The sequence below is a fragment of the Egretta garzetta genome, unplaced genomic scaffold (assembly GCF_000687185.1).
Source record: "Egretta garzetta isolate BGI_Z169 unplaced genomic scaffold, ASM68718v1 scaffold285, whole genome shotgun sequence".
NCBI classification, from domain to species: Eukaryota; Metazoa; Chordata; class Aves; order Pelecaniformes; family Ardeidae; genus Egretta; species Egretta garzetta.
This window is the reverse complement of record NW_009259715.1, coordinates 829,712-847,850: the sequence shown is the minus strand read 5'-3', so window position 1 is coordinate 847,850 and position 18,139 is coordinate 829,712. Positions and strand designations below refer to the sequence as shown.

The window sequence follows — 18,139 nt, the reverse complement described above, 5'->3', positions numbered from 1 at the left end:
CTTCTTTGTAAAGAGAAAAATAAGATCCTTGTTTGCCTTGTCTTCAGCTATAAGCCTCTTGGGGTCCATTTTGGCATGCAGCTGTGTTGTAAGATAGAGCAGTAAGCAGAAGCAAGGACAGGAGAGGTTACTGAAGTTCAAGTGTGTGAAATATTGTGAACTTTTTGTTTTTTCTAGGATGGCCCTCTCCTCAGAATCTTCTGTATTTACATTTTTCTACAAAGGGTGGTGGTGTGGTTTAGTTGCCAATAGTACATGAACACTGATTTAAACCAAAAAAAACCCCAAAATAAACTAAAACAAACACACACACACACACTAAATAGTTCTAGAATTTTTCCTTTAATATGGAATATGCAGCCCACCTTGAGCTGTCTCAAGACAAAGTTGCACTAAACTGTAATGAGCTTATGAATATAAATCTTCAGTCGTACAACAGCAGAATTAGAAGTTAGGAATGTGGCTCATACTGCGTCATCACAAAGTGATTTACTGTGTTCACTGTACAGCAAAATATGTTTGTGACTAACCCCCTTGGTTTGTTCAAAGCTGTGCTCTGATCAGCCCCCTAAGCATCTTAACAGTGGTGGCACCAAATTCTGATACAAGTACAGTCTTTTGCACAAAGAAGCAGTCCTTTGGGCACTGCCATATGAAATGCAGGGAGTGGAATTAGATTTTCTCTGAGTAAAGGGACAATGAAAACAAGACAAATAGATAAGGGCTATGAGTTTTAGGCCCTTTCCCAGCATCTGCTATGCAGCTATGTAAATAACAGATACCTGGGATACTCTCAGATTGAAAGCCCTATCAAGTTCTTAAACTTAAACATGTTCCCTTCAAACTTGTCTTCCTGTGATCCATAGTGTCATTGGTTCAAAAAAGCATTTACTAAATTAGACTACAAAATGATATTTAGCAAATTCTTGAATGAAATCCATTTATTTTGGCAGTTGATGCATGGTATAGAGCTGGCTTTGATTTGTTCTGGGAGTGCTCTTTTGTTCATGTTATCCTGAGACCTATACAATACTTTATGATAATACATTAAATACAACAACTAGGATTTGCTATTTTTTTGTCCTTTGGTTGAGCATCAAGAGCAGAAGCACATCTTCTATAATATAGTGTGACAGTAGATTTTGTGCTGAGAGGCACAAATTCTTGCATAACATAGAAGACAGAAATAACTATATCTGTAGATGACAAGGATTTCTTATGAGATTCCAACTTTTAATCTTTTGGTCTAAAGTATTTTTGTTTTCAGGTATTTTTGTTACATCTAAATATTCCTCATTAAAAATACCTGCAAGAAAAAACCTTCCTGCCTGGTTGTTTTTGCATCTAAAAATATGCAAAGGAAAAATAATCCCAGGATGGTCTTGAGTTGCATGACCTTTCTGCTTTTTCCGAGATAATACCTTTTAAAAAATAATAGCTCTATATCTTTCTCCAAATCATTAATAAAACTGGAATAATAGTAGTGTGTTTTGTTTTGTTTTGTTTTTCTTCTAGGATTCCCCAGAATTTGATTTACTATTTGAAAATGCTTTTGACCAATGGGTAGCAAGCACAGCTTCAGAAAAATGCACATTCTTTCAGGTTTTACATCACACTTGCCAGCGCTACCTTACCGACAAGAAGCCAGAATTTATCAATTGCCAATCTAAAATTATGGGAGGTAAGTATGGAGGTAAATTATGGGAGGAAGCTGGAGTACGTTGTGCAGTTGGACACAAAATGATTTGCACGTGAGTTATTCTGTGTTCAAATGGGTTTGCAGCCTAATTACATCTTGAAATTGCGGGTCTGAATATACTAATTTCACAGTAGTGAACTTCTAGGCTTCAGCATTTCTCCATCAAGCACCAGTTCACGCTTTTCCACTATCTTTGCTTCCCTAGTCTTCAACATCCCCTACCCACCTTCTGAGTAGTCGTTCTCCTCCTTTTTAGCAACCTTGATTTGTATTTGTCTCTCTACTTTTGTTCATCTGGGTGGCCTGAAGTATTTCCTACTAACAGCCTGTTCTGCATTGGTATTTCCTCACAAGTCTGTGAAAAAGAGGTTAGTACTAAACTTGCCATGGCTTTTTTGGAATTGACTTTGATCTTGACAGAAATCAGTTAGTTTAGAGTTGTGTTATGTTTCATAAGTCACATATCTTAAGGTGAATTTCTAGGATTAGACTAAAAAAGTCTGGCTAGGTAAAAAAAAGTCTGGCCAATATGTGAAATTGGCATTTACCATCTGCTTCCCAAGCAACGAAAAGTTTTTTTTGGGAGGATTTTCATGTATTTCATGAAGTATTCTTTAGGAAAATAAGCTGGTTTAGTTGTTCCCTTGGACTAGTGTCCTTTTTGTCTGCTCTAAACTAGAACACTTCAAAACTCTTACATCTCCTGTGTTCTGCACAGCTGGAATAAAAAAAATTGTTTTTCTCAGTGAGTTTCCAAACTGTAGAAGAGAAGTGTAAGCTGGCTTGGGGTTTTGTTCAGTAGTTGTATCTTCCCCCCAGTAGACATCAGTTATAAATATGGAGAGCCTTACTCAGTTCTTTATAGTAATCCTCCACTCTCATAAATCTAGAATATGTTCCTGTGCACTATTACCAGAACTATATTTTCTGCAGCCACCTTTGTATGTTCTTTTTTCTGGCTGTTATTTTATCTTGCACCTCTTTCCTTTAAAACACTTGAGGAAGGTGGAAATCATCTGCAGTCTGGTGCCTACATTTTAGCTACTGGTATTGAGGTTGCCACTAACTTTGCAGTGATAAGTCAGGAGTGTTTCTGCCAATTGTCCTTTTCTTTTAGTGTCTTCTCAAACTAAGAAAAAAGCCAGAAAATTTCTTGTAAACTTCCTTTCTTGTTTTTTTTTCCCCTTGCACATTGATATGATTTCCATTGTTTTCTTTTTGGCGTGGTGGGAATGAGGGAGGAGCAGTTTCTGCACTGCTGGGAAAAGATACCCTCTACAATTTTTCCATTTCATATGGAAGAAATGTCATATCAAGCCTTTGGTTGTCACCTGTTTGCCAACAATGCTCACTTCCTTCCTTCCTGCTAATAAGTCAGTGTTAATGAACTGCCACACATTTCAGACTCTGAAATGATTTTATTCTCATAAGCTTGACCTGTCCAAAATTGAGTTCCTGATTCAACTGACCCAAATATTAACCTTTTCCCTATACAAGTGTGGGGGAAAAAAAATTGCCACTGAGGTTCGTAAACTTCTAATTGACTTCTACTTTTTCAACACACACTACACCCTACCAGTCCCATGAAGCATACCCGCATTTTCTGTTTACAACTTCATAGCTAAAATGGGCTTATTCAGCCATCCTCCCATTCCAGATGGTAGCTGTTTCCATATTCTTTGTCTGTTATTCTGACTGTGCACAGGTGCAGTCTGTGAGTGTACAGGCTACGGATGTGGTACAAGGTGAGGGACTAATAAATCTCCTCATGGATACAGTGCTTCTGCTGTTCTTCACGCTGTCAACTTTTTCCTCATACCGGGTTACAGACTTCCTATGGATAAGTTTAAATTTGACAGAAACTATAACAACTATAAACCAAATAATAGTTGACCCTACATCCCAGTGACTTGCTGCGTGTCAGCCTCAGTGAGCAATGGGAAACCTACCAAAGTTTTAAAAAAAAAATAATATATATATAAAAAAAAATCCTCATTAAAAAATAACCGGTATCAAAATTATAAAAGGCAATGCAATCATATTATTGGAAATCATCGTGTAATACGTGAAGTGCAATAGTCTGCTTAAACATCTGCTTTTCCTTTCAAATTTTACATCGATATTCTTAATGCAACACTAAATTCTCTACAGAAATACTGTATCTATACTATAATTGCAAGCTTTATTGTTATGTTCATGCATACAGATAAATACTTACTCAGTTCCAAAAGCATTGTGCTAGCACCCATGCTGGTATTTCTTGAAAATATAGCTAATTAATTATGAAAAAATAGATTAAATTAGCTTTTCAAACTAAATTTGAGTTGTGGAAAAATTATTTTTCCTGCTATGTTGTTTAGCATTTTTCCTAATACTCTAGTATACATGGGAATATATTTCTCTAATGTTTCCACCTTGTTCAAAAGGTTTTGCATTACTTTATATTTAAATATATTTATCTAGTGGAGCCATGCTTCCTCCACTCATTAAAAATAAATAACTGTTACAGCAGCTTTGAAATATATCCCAATTATAGGCAGGTCTCCTTGGTAATATGTAGTTCTGTGAAGTTAGTTCAGTCACTGGGTTATGTTAGTTGGCCTTACTTTGAGGCAAATGGAGTAATTAAGTGATCAGAAGCAGCAGCGTTCATTGACTTGAGAAGCTGTTCTATGAGTTGGTAGTTGGCAGGCTCAGACACTGGGGAGGTACCTGTGGTTCTGCTAGTCCTCCTTTGAAGCCTGGGGATGGGCCAGCTGTATATCAAACCCCATTTAGTCTGAAACCTGCTATGTCAGCGTTTTTTATGGAAAATGTGGTTTTGATCCTAACTGGAAAAAGTAAGATCCAACTGTAGCTGAGCAAACCAAAAAACATGTGCCTCACGATATAGCTTGAAATTAATTAAAATCAGTTCAGAACTTGCAGCTTGGGTTTTTTTTTGTTGCTATTGTTTTGTTGGAGTATTTTGCTAATTAGCCAGAGCAGTATACTAAAATAATTTTTAAACCTTAGTGCGGTCAGATTTTAGATGAAGCATGTCACTTCATCCCTTCTACAAAGGTAGCGTTTATGTTTTAAGTGATATTCTTTTGAACTTCCTGGGGGATGTAAAAAGTAATATTCTTTTTGCATGGTTAGTCAGTTTGACTTCTAATACCCTGCAAGTATTTTTTTAAAATAAATTATTAGAATATATATGCATACACCCACATGCTTATGTATGTTATGATATAGTAATGCACATCATATATGTAGTGTGTATCTTGTAGCTAATGCATATTTTCAAAAACAGACAAAAAAAGCCACAAAGAACAGTTCTTCCCAAGTGGAACTAAAGACAAAAGAACTTGAAGGGCTTGTTTACAAGCTTACTTATCTTATTGAGCCTTATTCCTTCCTAAAGGATAGGAGTGAAGAAAGTGAAATTCATGCCGCTCTTGTTTCTGCAGGAAGTGCTTAGGAGCTTAGCCGTAAGTAAATACGGGTGTCCCTGTGGAACTGCAGCCCCTCTTCATTGCCTTCCTCCTTTTGCCTTCCCACCTACTTCCCCCTACGGGCCACAGCCCTGCTCCGTATTCCACTATTCTACTCCAGAACCATTTTTTGCTTTCTTTTCATTTGAGTATCATGTAAGGATATAGTCTGCGGAGTTAAATAGGCTAGACTGTTTTCTGTAACTTGATTAATGACATCAGTAATTACAGCGATAATGAGAACTGATTAAAGGTGTGGGTGCTAATTCTGAGAACAAAGAACAAAATCAGGAAGACTGTAACAAGATTCCTCCCACTAGTACCTTGTACTAAATATTTCAAGTTTGTCTTTTGTTTAGATTTTAGAAGAGGCCTCTCCAGAGCTTAGATATGTTCTGGATGTTATTTTGGAGAGGAAAGGCAAGGCAGGCATTTAGAGGTAGAGGGCTTTTTGACTGAAGTAGGAAATATTTTCCACTTCTCTATCTTTCTAACATATGGCTTCTGATACTGGAATATGTCTAATTTGGAGTATGTTTGTGTTACATTAATCGTTATTCAGTGGCTAAATTATTCATATTGTATTGCTTTTACATCAGTAATGTAAACAACAAAGTTGGACATGAGTGGCGTGCAGAAATTTTGTTGTCTACAGGTTGTGTTCGTTAGAACAACTTAATTATTGACGTAATGTTAGGCTGGCACTGAGGATGAATTTGGCTCTCATTTCTGGATAGAACCCTGTGGTACAGCATTTGAAGCTCTTCAAATCTTAACTCTGGGCCTGAAAGGATAAACAGTTGCTGCCACCTTTAGTTACATATTAGAAATGGGTGATCCTTGGAAAGGAGTGAGACCTCAGACTGAAGGAAGATCATGATTTTGTGATTTTTGTTGTTGTTGTTTTAGTTTGGGGGGGTTTTTTTTGTTGTTGTTTTAAGCTTTCTCCTACCTTTATGCTTTAGTTTTAACAGACATTCTGCTGAATTAATTAAAATATTCTTAGAAGCCCAAAGTAATCACATCTTTGCCTTCGTAACCTTTTCTCTAGGACAACTGGCAGGAGTTATTAATGGATCATTCTTTTTCTCCTCCAAGAATATATTGCCAGTGTGAGAATGGCAATGAGTACTTCTTTTTTCATATGCTGTTTACTCATCTTAGCTTACCACATTTGAGACCTGGTAAGCATATAGTGGTGCTTACCATACTGTGCAAGATTAATGACTGACTAAAGGACATGAACAAAAACTTGCTATTAGGAATTAGGATGGGAAGAAAGACAATTGCTCCTCTCCCTCCTGTCAAATACTTGGTAGTTGTTGGTTTCAATTCTTACCTGACAGCCATTGGAAGAAGTGTGTAATTGAACATATCATTCTTACAGACTGTTACTTGTAAATTAATTCTGATGCAAATGAATTTGACACCAAAAAAAAAAAAGATATCTACCATGTTATTTTGGCAATGTTTTGCCATTTTAAAATTACCAATCAGATGAATCTTAGCAATGTTTCCATATAGGAACAACAAAATCTTTTGCATTTGATTAAGATATTTCTTGCCAATGTATACCAAATATTCAGTTGTTTGCTGTAGAGAAAATGAAGGCCACTGTCAGTCTAGAGATTGAAATACTAGAAATAAATTTTCTGCTGACAAAGACCATTTCAGGTGCTTGCTTTTATGCCCTGCATGTTCATGTCAAGATAAGTTCTGCTTTCCCATTTTTTTTTTTATTTAACTGGATGGATTTTAGTTATCTTAAGCATAAAAGCCATGTGTTGAGATCATAATGGATAAGAATAGTTGAGTGCTTGTTCCATAGAAATATTGCATATAATCAGAGCTCTAAATTAACTTTTAAAATGGAAATCCTGGGCAAAAAAAGTACATTATGTTCTTGTAAAATCTGTAAGGGTACATAAAATGAGAAGGGACATTTATCATTATAAGGGTTGGTTCCGTATCTGTATAACTCTGAGATGAGATAATATAGAAAGCATTAAGCAATATATTTTCTTGCCTTTTCTGTAGAATGAAGGTCTAAGTTAGGTTTTATCTTCAAGATGCAGAATATTACAATTTGTCATAGGAATGGGAAAATTTTTGTGTCAAATTATCAGATTTTGGTATTTACAAAGCCAGAATAGAGTTTTGTGCTTTTGTAGTAATTACTGAACTGAAAGTTCCTGGTTGGTTAGACTTTTATTAAGTATAAATATTAGTATTGAAAATATTACTAACTTTGGTTAGTATTGATTTTTATAAATGTATTAGATTAGAACTTGAAGTTTTCAAGTTGAAATAAATTTCTCAGTTTGGAAGAGGGTAAAGGTTGTGGTAACAGGAAATTGATCCTAATTATGTATTTCCTTAATATTTAGCCAATCTGCAATATACAGTCATGTCCTGGCATCAATGCTTGTATTTAAAAACATTAACAGGAGAAGTACATTTGAAATGGAGAAGATAAGTTTTTCTGAAAGACACTTGTAACCTGTTAATTTGGCTCTTAATCTTTGTGCTGTATATTCTCCAGACTTTAATTATTAATTTCTAATTTCTGTAATTTTGACTAAACTTTAAACTTCAGTACTGTATTTTGGTGGCTGGAAGGCAGGACGTCAAAACTAAATGGTGATGTTGAACCCTAGAAGAAACCAAAGTGTATGAATGTAATTGGCTTGAAAAATTGTAGATAATATCTTTTTTTTAATGGAACATTTATTAACACTAAAACCAGATCAAGACAAAAAGATCAAAGGTAGAAAGAAAATAAAAAAACCACTTAGCTTATGAAAATCCTTACTTTAATGTGCTGCCTATGTAAAAACATTTAAGATTAGCTACCTAAAGATATGAATGTAATCATAACTTTATTATTAATCAAAGATTGGAAGTAACCTATTATTTTCTTGTTCTTCTGATCATCAAGCAAACTAGCAATCATTGAGGCTTGGGGGTGACTTTGTTGGGTAGTTACTGCAGCTTGCCTATTGCAGTGTCACATCCCTTTGAGAAGGGTAATGCCTACAGCGAGACAGACCACTAGTCTGATCCGCCGTGGCAGTTCTATTTACTTCTCTCCTCTATAAATAAAATACAATTGGCTTATAATGCAGTTCGACTGAACTGCTCTCCTATCTGTAGGATCCTATCTGGATCTGTATCAGTCCAGCACCTTCAAGCCATACACTTGCGTGTATTTTGTTTCACTGTGTATCTGTGCCTCGGTAAATATTTTCCTGGGAAATTGCATTTAAACTGAATTTATTGTTTACTGTGGCTTGCAAGTTACTGGACTGTCTGTTTTGGTGTGTTAGAGTTCTGCCTGAAAAAGTGCTTTTGTGGCAGAAGTAAGTTTCTGCACGTCAGTCATTCCATGAGTCTGATTGCAGGAGAAAGCACAGTGTCGCAGTGCTACCTGTGACAAGAAAAAGCTTATATGGGTCCCATGTTGCAATACAGTGAACACTAGAGATCACATCCTCCAGCTATAAAGAAAGTTACCGTATTTCAGATTAAATGCAACTGCCTGGACTCATAAACTAATGATGACATTGATAAGAAGTTTGCAACATCTTTGAAATGCTCGCTGTGGGTAGCTAATATTTGCTGTGTGAGACCAGCCAGAGTTTCTTCATCCTTACTTTATTGATCTAGCTGTACTCTGACATGGAAAGGTGGTTGTCCATGTTCATAAAGACTTCAGAACTATTAGAAATGGAAAACCATATTACTTATCTTAATTCATTTTTAAAAGAAAAAAGCAGACTTGGGTGATAGCCAAATAAAATCTTTAAAGAGGAAAACTATACCACCTGACTGCCCCGCTGTTTCAATACCTAAAATCCTCCTTTTCTGTTCCTGCAACCCAGTATTTCTTACATTTCTACTTTAGGTCAGTTCATTTCATGCAGCGTTTTTTCCCAGTCTGGAAAGTGAATGCAAGTGGTGCATCAATAGTAATAACTGAAAATAAACTACTGAAAATACGTCTGTGGGACACACTTGCATGAATCCAAATCCGTTTCTTAACATTTGTGAGATTCTTAAGTCCTCGAGAAGGAATTTTGAATAAATTCTTAGGTTGCTTGAGACAAGAAAACGCAAATGAAGCATTAGATAACAGTTTTTCTTAGAGACACTGCTCCAACCATTTGACCTCATCTTGTTTGAAAATCACCCAGCGACTAGCTCATTTGAAATGCGTTGCTCAGAACCATCTGGTGCTTAAAGAATTAATATTTTTATTTTTTTCAGACTCTTTGAATTTTTATTTTTTCCAGCATCAGTCAGAAAGGATAGGACTTGATCTGTCTCCAGAATCACTTCTGGATGACCTGGGTAGAAATCCTATATGCCATATTTTTCATAAACAGTCCCTTTCAAAATAATAAGGCAATGACATTACTGTACATCTGAATGAAGTAAATACGAAGTGCAAATTATCTTGTCTGGAATTATTTCCATTCCAAAAATAATTCTAAATTTAGTACTGGATAGTCCTTCATAACTAGCAGGAACTCATTTGTGTTGACGTTTTCAGTCTTCTGTACCTGTCCTGTTGTCACAAACAGGAACAGCTCAGTATATATATCCCCACCGTGTGGTTTCACAGCAATGGCTCTCTTGCTGCTTTGATCACATAAGTCATTTCCCTTCTGAAGGATTTTAGCATCTCCTTCATCTTTTGCAGTTCCCATGTTAGCATAAGAATGCATAGAAGGCTTTGTTTGGATAGTCTTATTTACTAACATTTAATTTTTCTAACATTTAATTTTTCTTTCTGATTGTTCATGTGCAATTTAATTTGATAGCTGCTTTTTGTAATACCTATAGTATATGGGCTGTAGTTTTTTGTTGTTCTTCATTTGTTTGTGTTTTGTAGGGTTTTTTTGTTTGTTTCTGAGTGACTACAGCTTATGTTTTGCCTTCTTGTAAACCTGGTATTTGAAAACACAGAACTCAGAGTAAGCCACTACAGTGGATAAAAAAATCAGGTTTGTTTTCATTCTGACTTGCGTTCTTCTAGTTCAAATTAGCTTTGAATATGGCTGACCTTCTCAGGTTCAGGGTTTCCAAAAAATGAATTGGAAAACAGTAAGGAAGAAATTCTTTACAATGAGGGTGGTGAAACACTGGAACAGGTTGCCCAGAGAGGTAGTGGAGGCCCCATCCCTGGAAGCATTCAAGGCCAGGTTGGACGGGGCTCTGAGCAACCTGATCTAGTTAGCAGTGTCCCTGTTCCTGCAGGGGGGTTGGACTAGATGACCTCTAGGGGTTCCTTCCAACCCAAAACATTCTATGATTCTATGATTTAAATGTTGGAAAAATCCGTGCTAAATCTTAAGTGAAGATGAGGCAAATGACACCAGTTCAACTACATTCTCTATCTCTAGACTTCCTGGGAATTGAGGGGAAAGAGGATAAAAAAAAAAATCTTGTTCAGCAGCTGGGATGTCAGGATGTCATCCCTTTGTTCCACATGGTAAGAAAATATCATCCTTTTCAGGTCACCTGAAGTAGAACTGCCAGATTCAGGAGACTGGTTAGAGGAATAAAGGAATAGAACAACTCAAATTGCTTCTTCATGTGTTAATACATAGTTAATTTGGTGTCCAGCAAAACTAAATCTACAGCTAAGCAGTACTATTAAGTATTTTATTGCTGAACAATGTTCCTTCCTTGTTTTCATCTCTCTCCTCTATTTCAATTCTGTGTACATAGCTGTTTAAAAAAAAAAGTCTGCTGGCAATGCTGTTGGATAAAATAGCCCATTCTAATTCTAATTATGTTTTCCATCCCCTGATTTTTAACAGCCATTCCATCCTAGCTTAATTATATGTATCTAGTGTCCACATTTGAATAGAATGTCAGTCCCTGTTCTTTGGCTTAGAGGAAAAAGCTAGTTTCTACGTGTCTAGCATCTTTCATCTGGTTTCTAAATGAACGTATACATGAAAACTTCCTCCTAACCCAGGTTCCTAAACTGGTTAGATTTCTTACGTGGGAGAGGTAAAGTAAAATACAAAGTTGTAGACCATCAGTCTAGGTAGTAGATAAATAGGAAAATGTCTTCAAGGCTACTCAAGCCATTTGAAAAATAACCCATAAAATTCAGTTGCAGTGACTTGATATTTTTATGATTCCTTTTCATGGATTAGCATTATTGTTTAATATAAAAAATTAAGAAATAGAACACTGTCTGTGGTCTTGATGATGTCTTAGACCAAAGTGTTAGGTTTATTGCTGTTCAGAAAGAATTGTTTCAGAACATCCACTGTGGCATGATAGTAATTTTCTAAGGATATAATTTATTGATTTACTGTCTGTCTTTCTCTTCATGGTATTTAAACTCACTCATAAAATGCAAAACAGATTGGACCTACATCATCTTCATTCACTGTAGACTTTAATGCATTGCATTGCATTGCATCTGTGCAGCTGTAGAACATCTTGAGAGGAGAAGAGGCTTGGTATGGACGCCACTGTTTTGATTCCCAGGGGTGGAATCAAATCTGAAATGACAATCCCTAAAATCACTTAACTTTCCCATTATTGAAGGTTAGAAGCTGGTCCAAGCTACTGAAGGACCAGTTATACTGGCTAATAGTGATAGATCCTGTGCTGCTGTCAGGCTACAAATAAATTCTGTAAAGACATTTGTCTCCTTTCTACTTTGTTAGAAATTTTTCTTCATTAAAATAATACATAATTGATGGATCTATGTAATATTTTCCATTCTCCACTGCCACGCCACTAATAAGATAAAACATTAAATGCTTTCTTTTCCTCTTTATTTATGTTTCACAAAAATATAAAATTAGTACCTTGGCTGGTTGCCGTTTCTGCTTACCAGTACATACCCTCACTTTGCACACATATATAAACAATATTCTTTCTTCTGTTCCCTTCTCTCCTTCTGCCCTCTAAAGGACTAGTGCTGAAATGATGCTTTAAAGCTGGTTATGGATTTGGACAGGAAAGTATGCAAAGTAAAGTTCCCAAGGGTTGACTTAAGGTTGCAGTTAGGAAGGACATTGCTATTCTGACCTGGACAGATTTTTAGTAGCACGTCCTTCCACTCATGCTGAATTAAGGTCAGTAGTATCTTTCTGACTTCCCTTACCATCCCTTCAGGAACCATAGCAGACTCCTCTTCATTCACTGCGAACTTCAGCTGGAAGCGATTTAGCTGTTGAGCACCTGGACACTATGATTGTTCTGCATGGTTTATGCTTGATAGTGGTGCAAAAGCGAAGAAACTTTATTCCATCAGTGTCTCATTTAGAATGTTTCCACAAAGCTATGATAAAAAAAGCCTCATGCAGACAAGTTGAGCATAGCTCTGCTGGTAAGTAGAGTACTATCAGTAGTCTAGTTATAGCAGTCTTGAAAGCACAGCATTTACTCAGGTCCTCAGGTGGACCTTGCAGCCTCTTCTGACCTTTGTGCATCTCTGATATTACTTGTGCATCTGTGATGATATTACTTGCAAGACCCTGGATAGCTAGCAGTCCAGATCTGGAATTACTATGTAGGCTGCAGTCACTGCAGGAATCTGCAATATAGACACATTCTTCAGTCAGTCAATCCAGAAAGCTCTCTTTTTTAGCTTTCTTTCCAGTAAATAGATTAAACCCTAGGCCTAAAAAAAAAAAAAAAGTGGGATGTTACCCACTAGACTGATGATTTTTTTTTTTATTTTTATTTTTTTGTGGACCTTAAAATGTACCTTGCAAGTCTAAAGAGCTGACATGGCTAATGAGAGCAGAGGAAGAAACTGATCTCAGTTGTCAATAAAGTTTATCTTGTTTTGTTGGTTGCTGATGAAGGCTTTGCAGCTGAACAGTTAGATTATCGTTTTGCCTCCTATATTCTTTATAATCGGTAGGACCTTTTTAATAGTATAATGTTATAATTCACAAGGTATTTCTTGTTATTGTTAGAAATAACTTGGAAGAATTTGTTTAACTCCCAGGTTGTAGATATTACTTAACTAGTAGCAGGAAAAAAATAAGCTGTTTCCTCATGTGAGAACTGAGATATGTTAAACTTGGCTTTTTTTGGCCTTAAAAGTACAAGATTGCAGATATATAAAAAGAAATTTTATGCAGATGTAAATAACGGATTGAAAAGCAATGAAGTGACAAACTAGGGTTATATTAGAACATGTTGTTACAGTATAAAATATTCTAAATTACTAATGTTACAGGCTTCATTTCAGATGTTGCAAATCAGGAAGACTGAAAAGTATGGGATCATATTTTAAGAGGTTTATAGCGGTTTAAAGCATGCTTTATAATCCACTGTTTGTTTTTTCTTTTTTCTTTGTCTTATGTGCTTTGGACAAAATACCAAATTAGGTGGATTTTTAAATTAAAAGTATCTCAGAATAATATGCAATACTTGCCTGCGTTTTTCTATTCACAGCTGTTCTTGGCCACTGTTGGCATTAATGGGTATTAAAAGATTCATTTGTGTCAGAAGAAATTGCCTACTCTACATCAAAACAGGGGAAAGCAGTGTAATCGGTCTTAATCTGAGATAACGTCTTACTCTGAAACCTGCCTTAACTTTTCTGAGCAGAATCAGATTTTTACAAAGGTGGAACGTTGATCTGTGACTCAAGAGTACAGTGACTCCTAATGTTGTATGATCAGTACAAGTTAAACTAAGTGCAGAATATGTACCACTTATAACAGTTACCAGACTTTGGTAACTAATACTTCTTTTGGAGGTCATGAACTTTCCAGATTCAGGTGTAAAGACCTACAGAAGTATCTTGTTTACTTTCAAAGGAGCTACAAGTCCATGGAAATCCTCCTGTTCAGGCTGAGCTAGGAGACTTCTAGATTTTAAGGCTCAAATTTAAGTGGGGAAGGACATTATCCTTGAAAGATAAATTAGGAAAATGATGTTCAGATTTAAATTTGCACCTTCAAGTATTTCAAAGTTATAATTAAATGAATAAATCCAGTAAAGATATTACTTTCTATTAATGTTCTGTCTTTCAGATCACTTAGTCATCCTTTCTGGCTGATAATTTAAATATTGAAATTATCTAGAGAACATTCCATTCATGTGATATGGAAATTCATTAAGTTGTGAGACAGAATTATCTAATAGGATTACAATCACAGAAACACTATTTCTGTAGTCTTCTACTTAACTCGAGCTGTTTAATAAGGCTTTCACGTGGCTATTTAAGAGAGTTCAGAAACCTTTTATCTGTTCAGTTCTTTTCAGCAGCAGTTTCCTCTTTTATTCAAAAGAGCTAAACCAGGCTGTGAAAGGATGTGTAACAGTCACTTGGCAGGGAGGTGAGAGGGATGAAAAAGGAGGGGAAGAACATGTTTGTCCTTTCGACCTTTATGTTCCTTGGTGATGGAGCCTTGGACTAATGGTAGTATACGAACTGCAACTGTCTGGTAATGATGATTTTAACAAAACAAGTAAGGAGAGGCAGCTTATGGAAATGTGAAGTGCGACCATTAGTTGGAACTTCATCAGTCTAAATATTTTGATTTTGAAATACCTAAGCTTCCTGAGTTAGAAGCCTAGAGTTCACTTAGTCCTTTATTACTGTTGCAGCGTTTCTGGTGGGTCATTCCGGACACACTTGTTCCTTGTTGTGAACAGTTTCCATGGCAGTTTTAGTGAAGGAAGAGATTTGCCTTCATGTCTTCTGTGCTTTGTTGCAGTAACGAACAACTGTTAATTATGGGGGGGGGGGAGGTTATGGCATAATTCTTTCTCCTGAGAAAATTTATTGGTTTGATTGCTGAATCTGGCTGTACATGGGTGTCACCTGAGCCTTGACAGCCTGGGGGAAACTTTCAGACTAGAGACACTTGTAAATTCCTCTTTCCTCTTTTCCTTGGAAAAAAAAAATCCCATTCTAGGCGGTTGAATTCCCATCTGAACAAATGCCAGGTAAAGAACTTGAGCTTCCTGTGGTTGCTTTCTTCTTCCTGAAGGGGTGTTTTCAGTGGTTAAGTACAGTTTGGAGGGTGGAGAAGGAGGTGGCTTTTGCGACGTGTTCTCTAAGAGAGTCACTAATCAGAGGCAAGCTACATTCAAGTTGATTTTTATTATTGACAGCAGATGATCAAAACAGATGAGATAAATGTGCACAATTAGCAGTGAAAACATTCAGACATAAAAGGCAGTCGTACCAGTCTTGTGTGACTGGGATGTTGCTAAAATATGGCCCTTAAATGCAAAGCTCCTCGGTTACCAGACCACATTCTCCCTGAGGGCAGCTGCTCTTGCACAGTCAGCCAGCCTCAGGCCAGACACTGCATTTTTCATTTGATGTGTTCAAACCATTGCTCTTGACTGACTCCAACCTGACCTTGACCAGTTCTCACAGTCGTCTCCCTTCTTACTCGTGAGCTACAACTTTATTTCAGCCTATGTCGTAACAGAAGTTGGTGATTTTGTGCATGCTACTTAAATAGTCTTTTTGTAAATATGCAGGCTGAGTTTGTAGCAAACACAGAATTTTCAAAGTCACCTACCTGATTTAGAAGTGTGAATCTGTTGACAAATACATGTGTTCCATGCCTAAGCTGTAGGAAGTGAGTTCATTATGTTTCTCAATAATAATTAAGACTACTTAATCAGAAGCTCAATCAATAGTATTGACACAGTGACTGTAAGCAGCACCTTTGTTTGGAAAAATCCTGTGTGTTCTCTTCAGGGCATGTTTCTGCCTGATTCTCCCAGCACCCTAAAAGAAATGTCAATAGTTTGGTGAATTGAATTTAAAACAAACAAAACCAAAAAAAGTTGCATCTCGAGATGTGTAAACCCTTTGGATTGCCTTGACAGGGAAAAAGTGAATTAGGCTTTGTATTGGATTTGGCTAGAATGGAGCTCCTTTTCTTCGTAGCAGGCAGTATAGTGCTGTACTTTAGATTTGTGACCAAAACTGTGTTAATGACACACCACTGCTGTAGATGAGCAGTGCTTACGCAGTGTCAAGGCCTTCCCTGTTTCTCATTTCTCATGTCCTGCAAGGTTTTAAAAATTACTACATACAAAGTCTTTTCCAGCTTAGATCTTTAGATATGAAGTTTTTCCCAAGGGTGCAATTTTCTGTGTATTTGGCCTGTATTTGGTATACCGGGTTAATAATTTTGACTGTAACTCTCGAACATTAATAAGAGCACTACTATTAATTATCACCATTAAATGTTATTTAATAGTGGTTTTAATTTGTCAACATTTATCTGTGAGAAGATATTTGCTTAAAATGTAGTAAAAGGAACAGCATAATCTGCCCCCTCTCCCCTTCCCCAGGGTTAACAACATTTTGAGCAAAGTGAAGATGAGACAAATTCCTACAATAAATTGAAGCAAAAATATGTTCATTTTTTCTAGTTCTACTGTTTGAAATTGGAATCAGTAATTTGATCAGATCAGTCTCTTCATGCCTAGTGCAGGCACTCTTAAGAAACACTTTTCGTATGCAGGGTTTTTCTTCCTTTTCTTGGTCTTTGTCAGATTTTCTTTGGAGAAAATCTTTTTTGATCCTTTTTCTCCAGCTTTGAATCTGATCTTACTTAGGTCACCCAACAGAGTAATACTTGTAAAACTTTAGACAACATATTATTTCACATAATAGCTATGCAATATAGCTTTTTTTTAGTATCTGTAAGGACACTTGTATTTCCAGTGAACACAAGTAATCTCTGCATATAAAAGCATTTATATTTGCCAGACTGTTTAAAAGTATGAGTCATTTACTTAACACCTTTGCTATGGAGTACTAAGTAAAACAGAAGAGAATCTCGGTAGATCAGAAGATATTCTCATTATCAAGACATCTCAGCAATGAGAAATCTTTTTTTTAAGGGCACTAGCATCAGAGGTAATACTTCAATTTTCTTCTGACTGTGGCAAGAAAGCTTATCCTACTCAACTGTCCATGGAAGGGATTTTTATAGTTCCTTGCAGAACCATAAAAAGGGTTGGTTTTTTGTAATGCAGCTCTTTCTAAATCTAAGATTTTGCAAGCCACATTGAGAAATTTTGATACACCTTGCTTGTTAGCAATAAAAATATTGAACTGTTGAACCCATAAGGTAATTAAGGTAATTTTTTTTTTTTTTTAAGGACCTCATCGTCTCCACTTGATTAAATTTTATTCCCCATGCTCTGCAGAAGTCATTTGGTTTATGTGCTGCATTCAGGTTTTGGTCAGCTAGTGGTCTGCTGTTTCATGCTACTTGATTTTCTTTAATTTGTATGGTTCTGGTTAGAATATGTTGAAATAGGGGAGGTAAACAGCAGAGAACATCCAGATGCGTGAATTTGGTATGTTTGGAGATAATCCAGATGCATGGATTTGGTATGTTTAGAGATAATATTATTTGGCCAGCTAAAAGTGGGATCGATTCTTTTTTTAGAGAAGTTTATGAAAAGAATTCAATCAAGGTGATAGGTGCAAAGATAATCTTTGTCTCATGAAATCCCCAAACCCACAAATAGTTGGAGACTTGGAAAATAAACTAGGTAAGTATCACTGTATATTTACCCCCCTCTAAAACTTTTTTGAAAGCATCTGCTGATGCTTGTAATTTTTTATCATGTCCATCAATTTTTGTTAAACATCATCTTCAGGAGTTTTTTTGGAACATAACAAACATTCAAACCAGATCAGCCCCAAATCTATTTAGCCTAGTATTTTGACTTTGATAGCAGTGCTCACCTTAATTCATTATTTGCCAAACAAAACTATCAATTTCCAATGCTTTTGGGGAGAAGGAGGAATGCACAGCCTAAAGGGAAGGTTTACAGCATTTAAACAGGTTAATGCATGGTTGTCTGAAGGAGACCAAACAGCTGACTTCAATACAGTTCCTACCTGTAGCTGGATTGATTAAAGTGAAAGTAAAATGAAATAATAATATGGGCATAAGACGTGTCACTGTTGGCAAGCACTGCTAAC

General features: G+C 36.3%; 1 protein-coding gene across 1 annotated transcript in view; it reads left to right on the top strand.

Annotated features, from left to right (window-relative positions):
* Window positions 1-18,139, top strand: part of STXBP6 (syntaxin binding protein 6) — an 87,323-nt gene that overhangs the window by 52,782 nt on the left and 16,402 nt on the right. Inside the window, exon 3 of the mRNA XM_009639062.2 lies at window positions 1,516-1,681. Within this exon, the coding sequence (XP_009637357.1) occupies window positions 1,516-1,681 (166 nt within the window). The remainder of the gene's footprint in view (window positions 1-1,515; window positions 1,682-18,139) is intronic.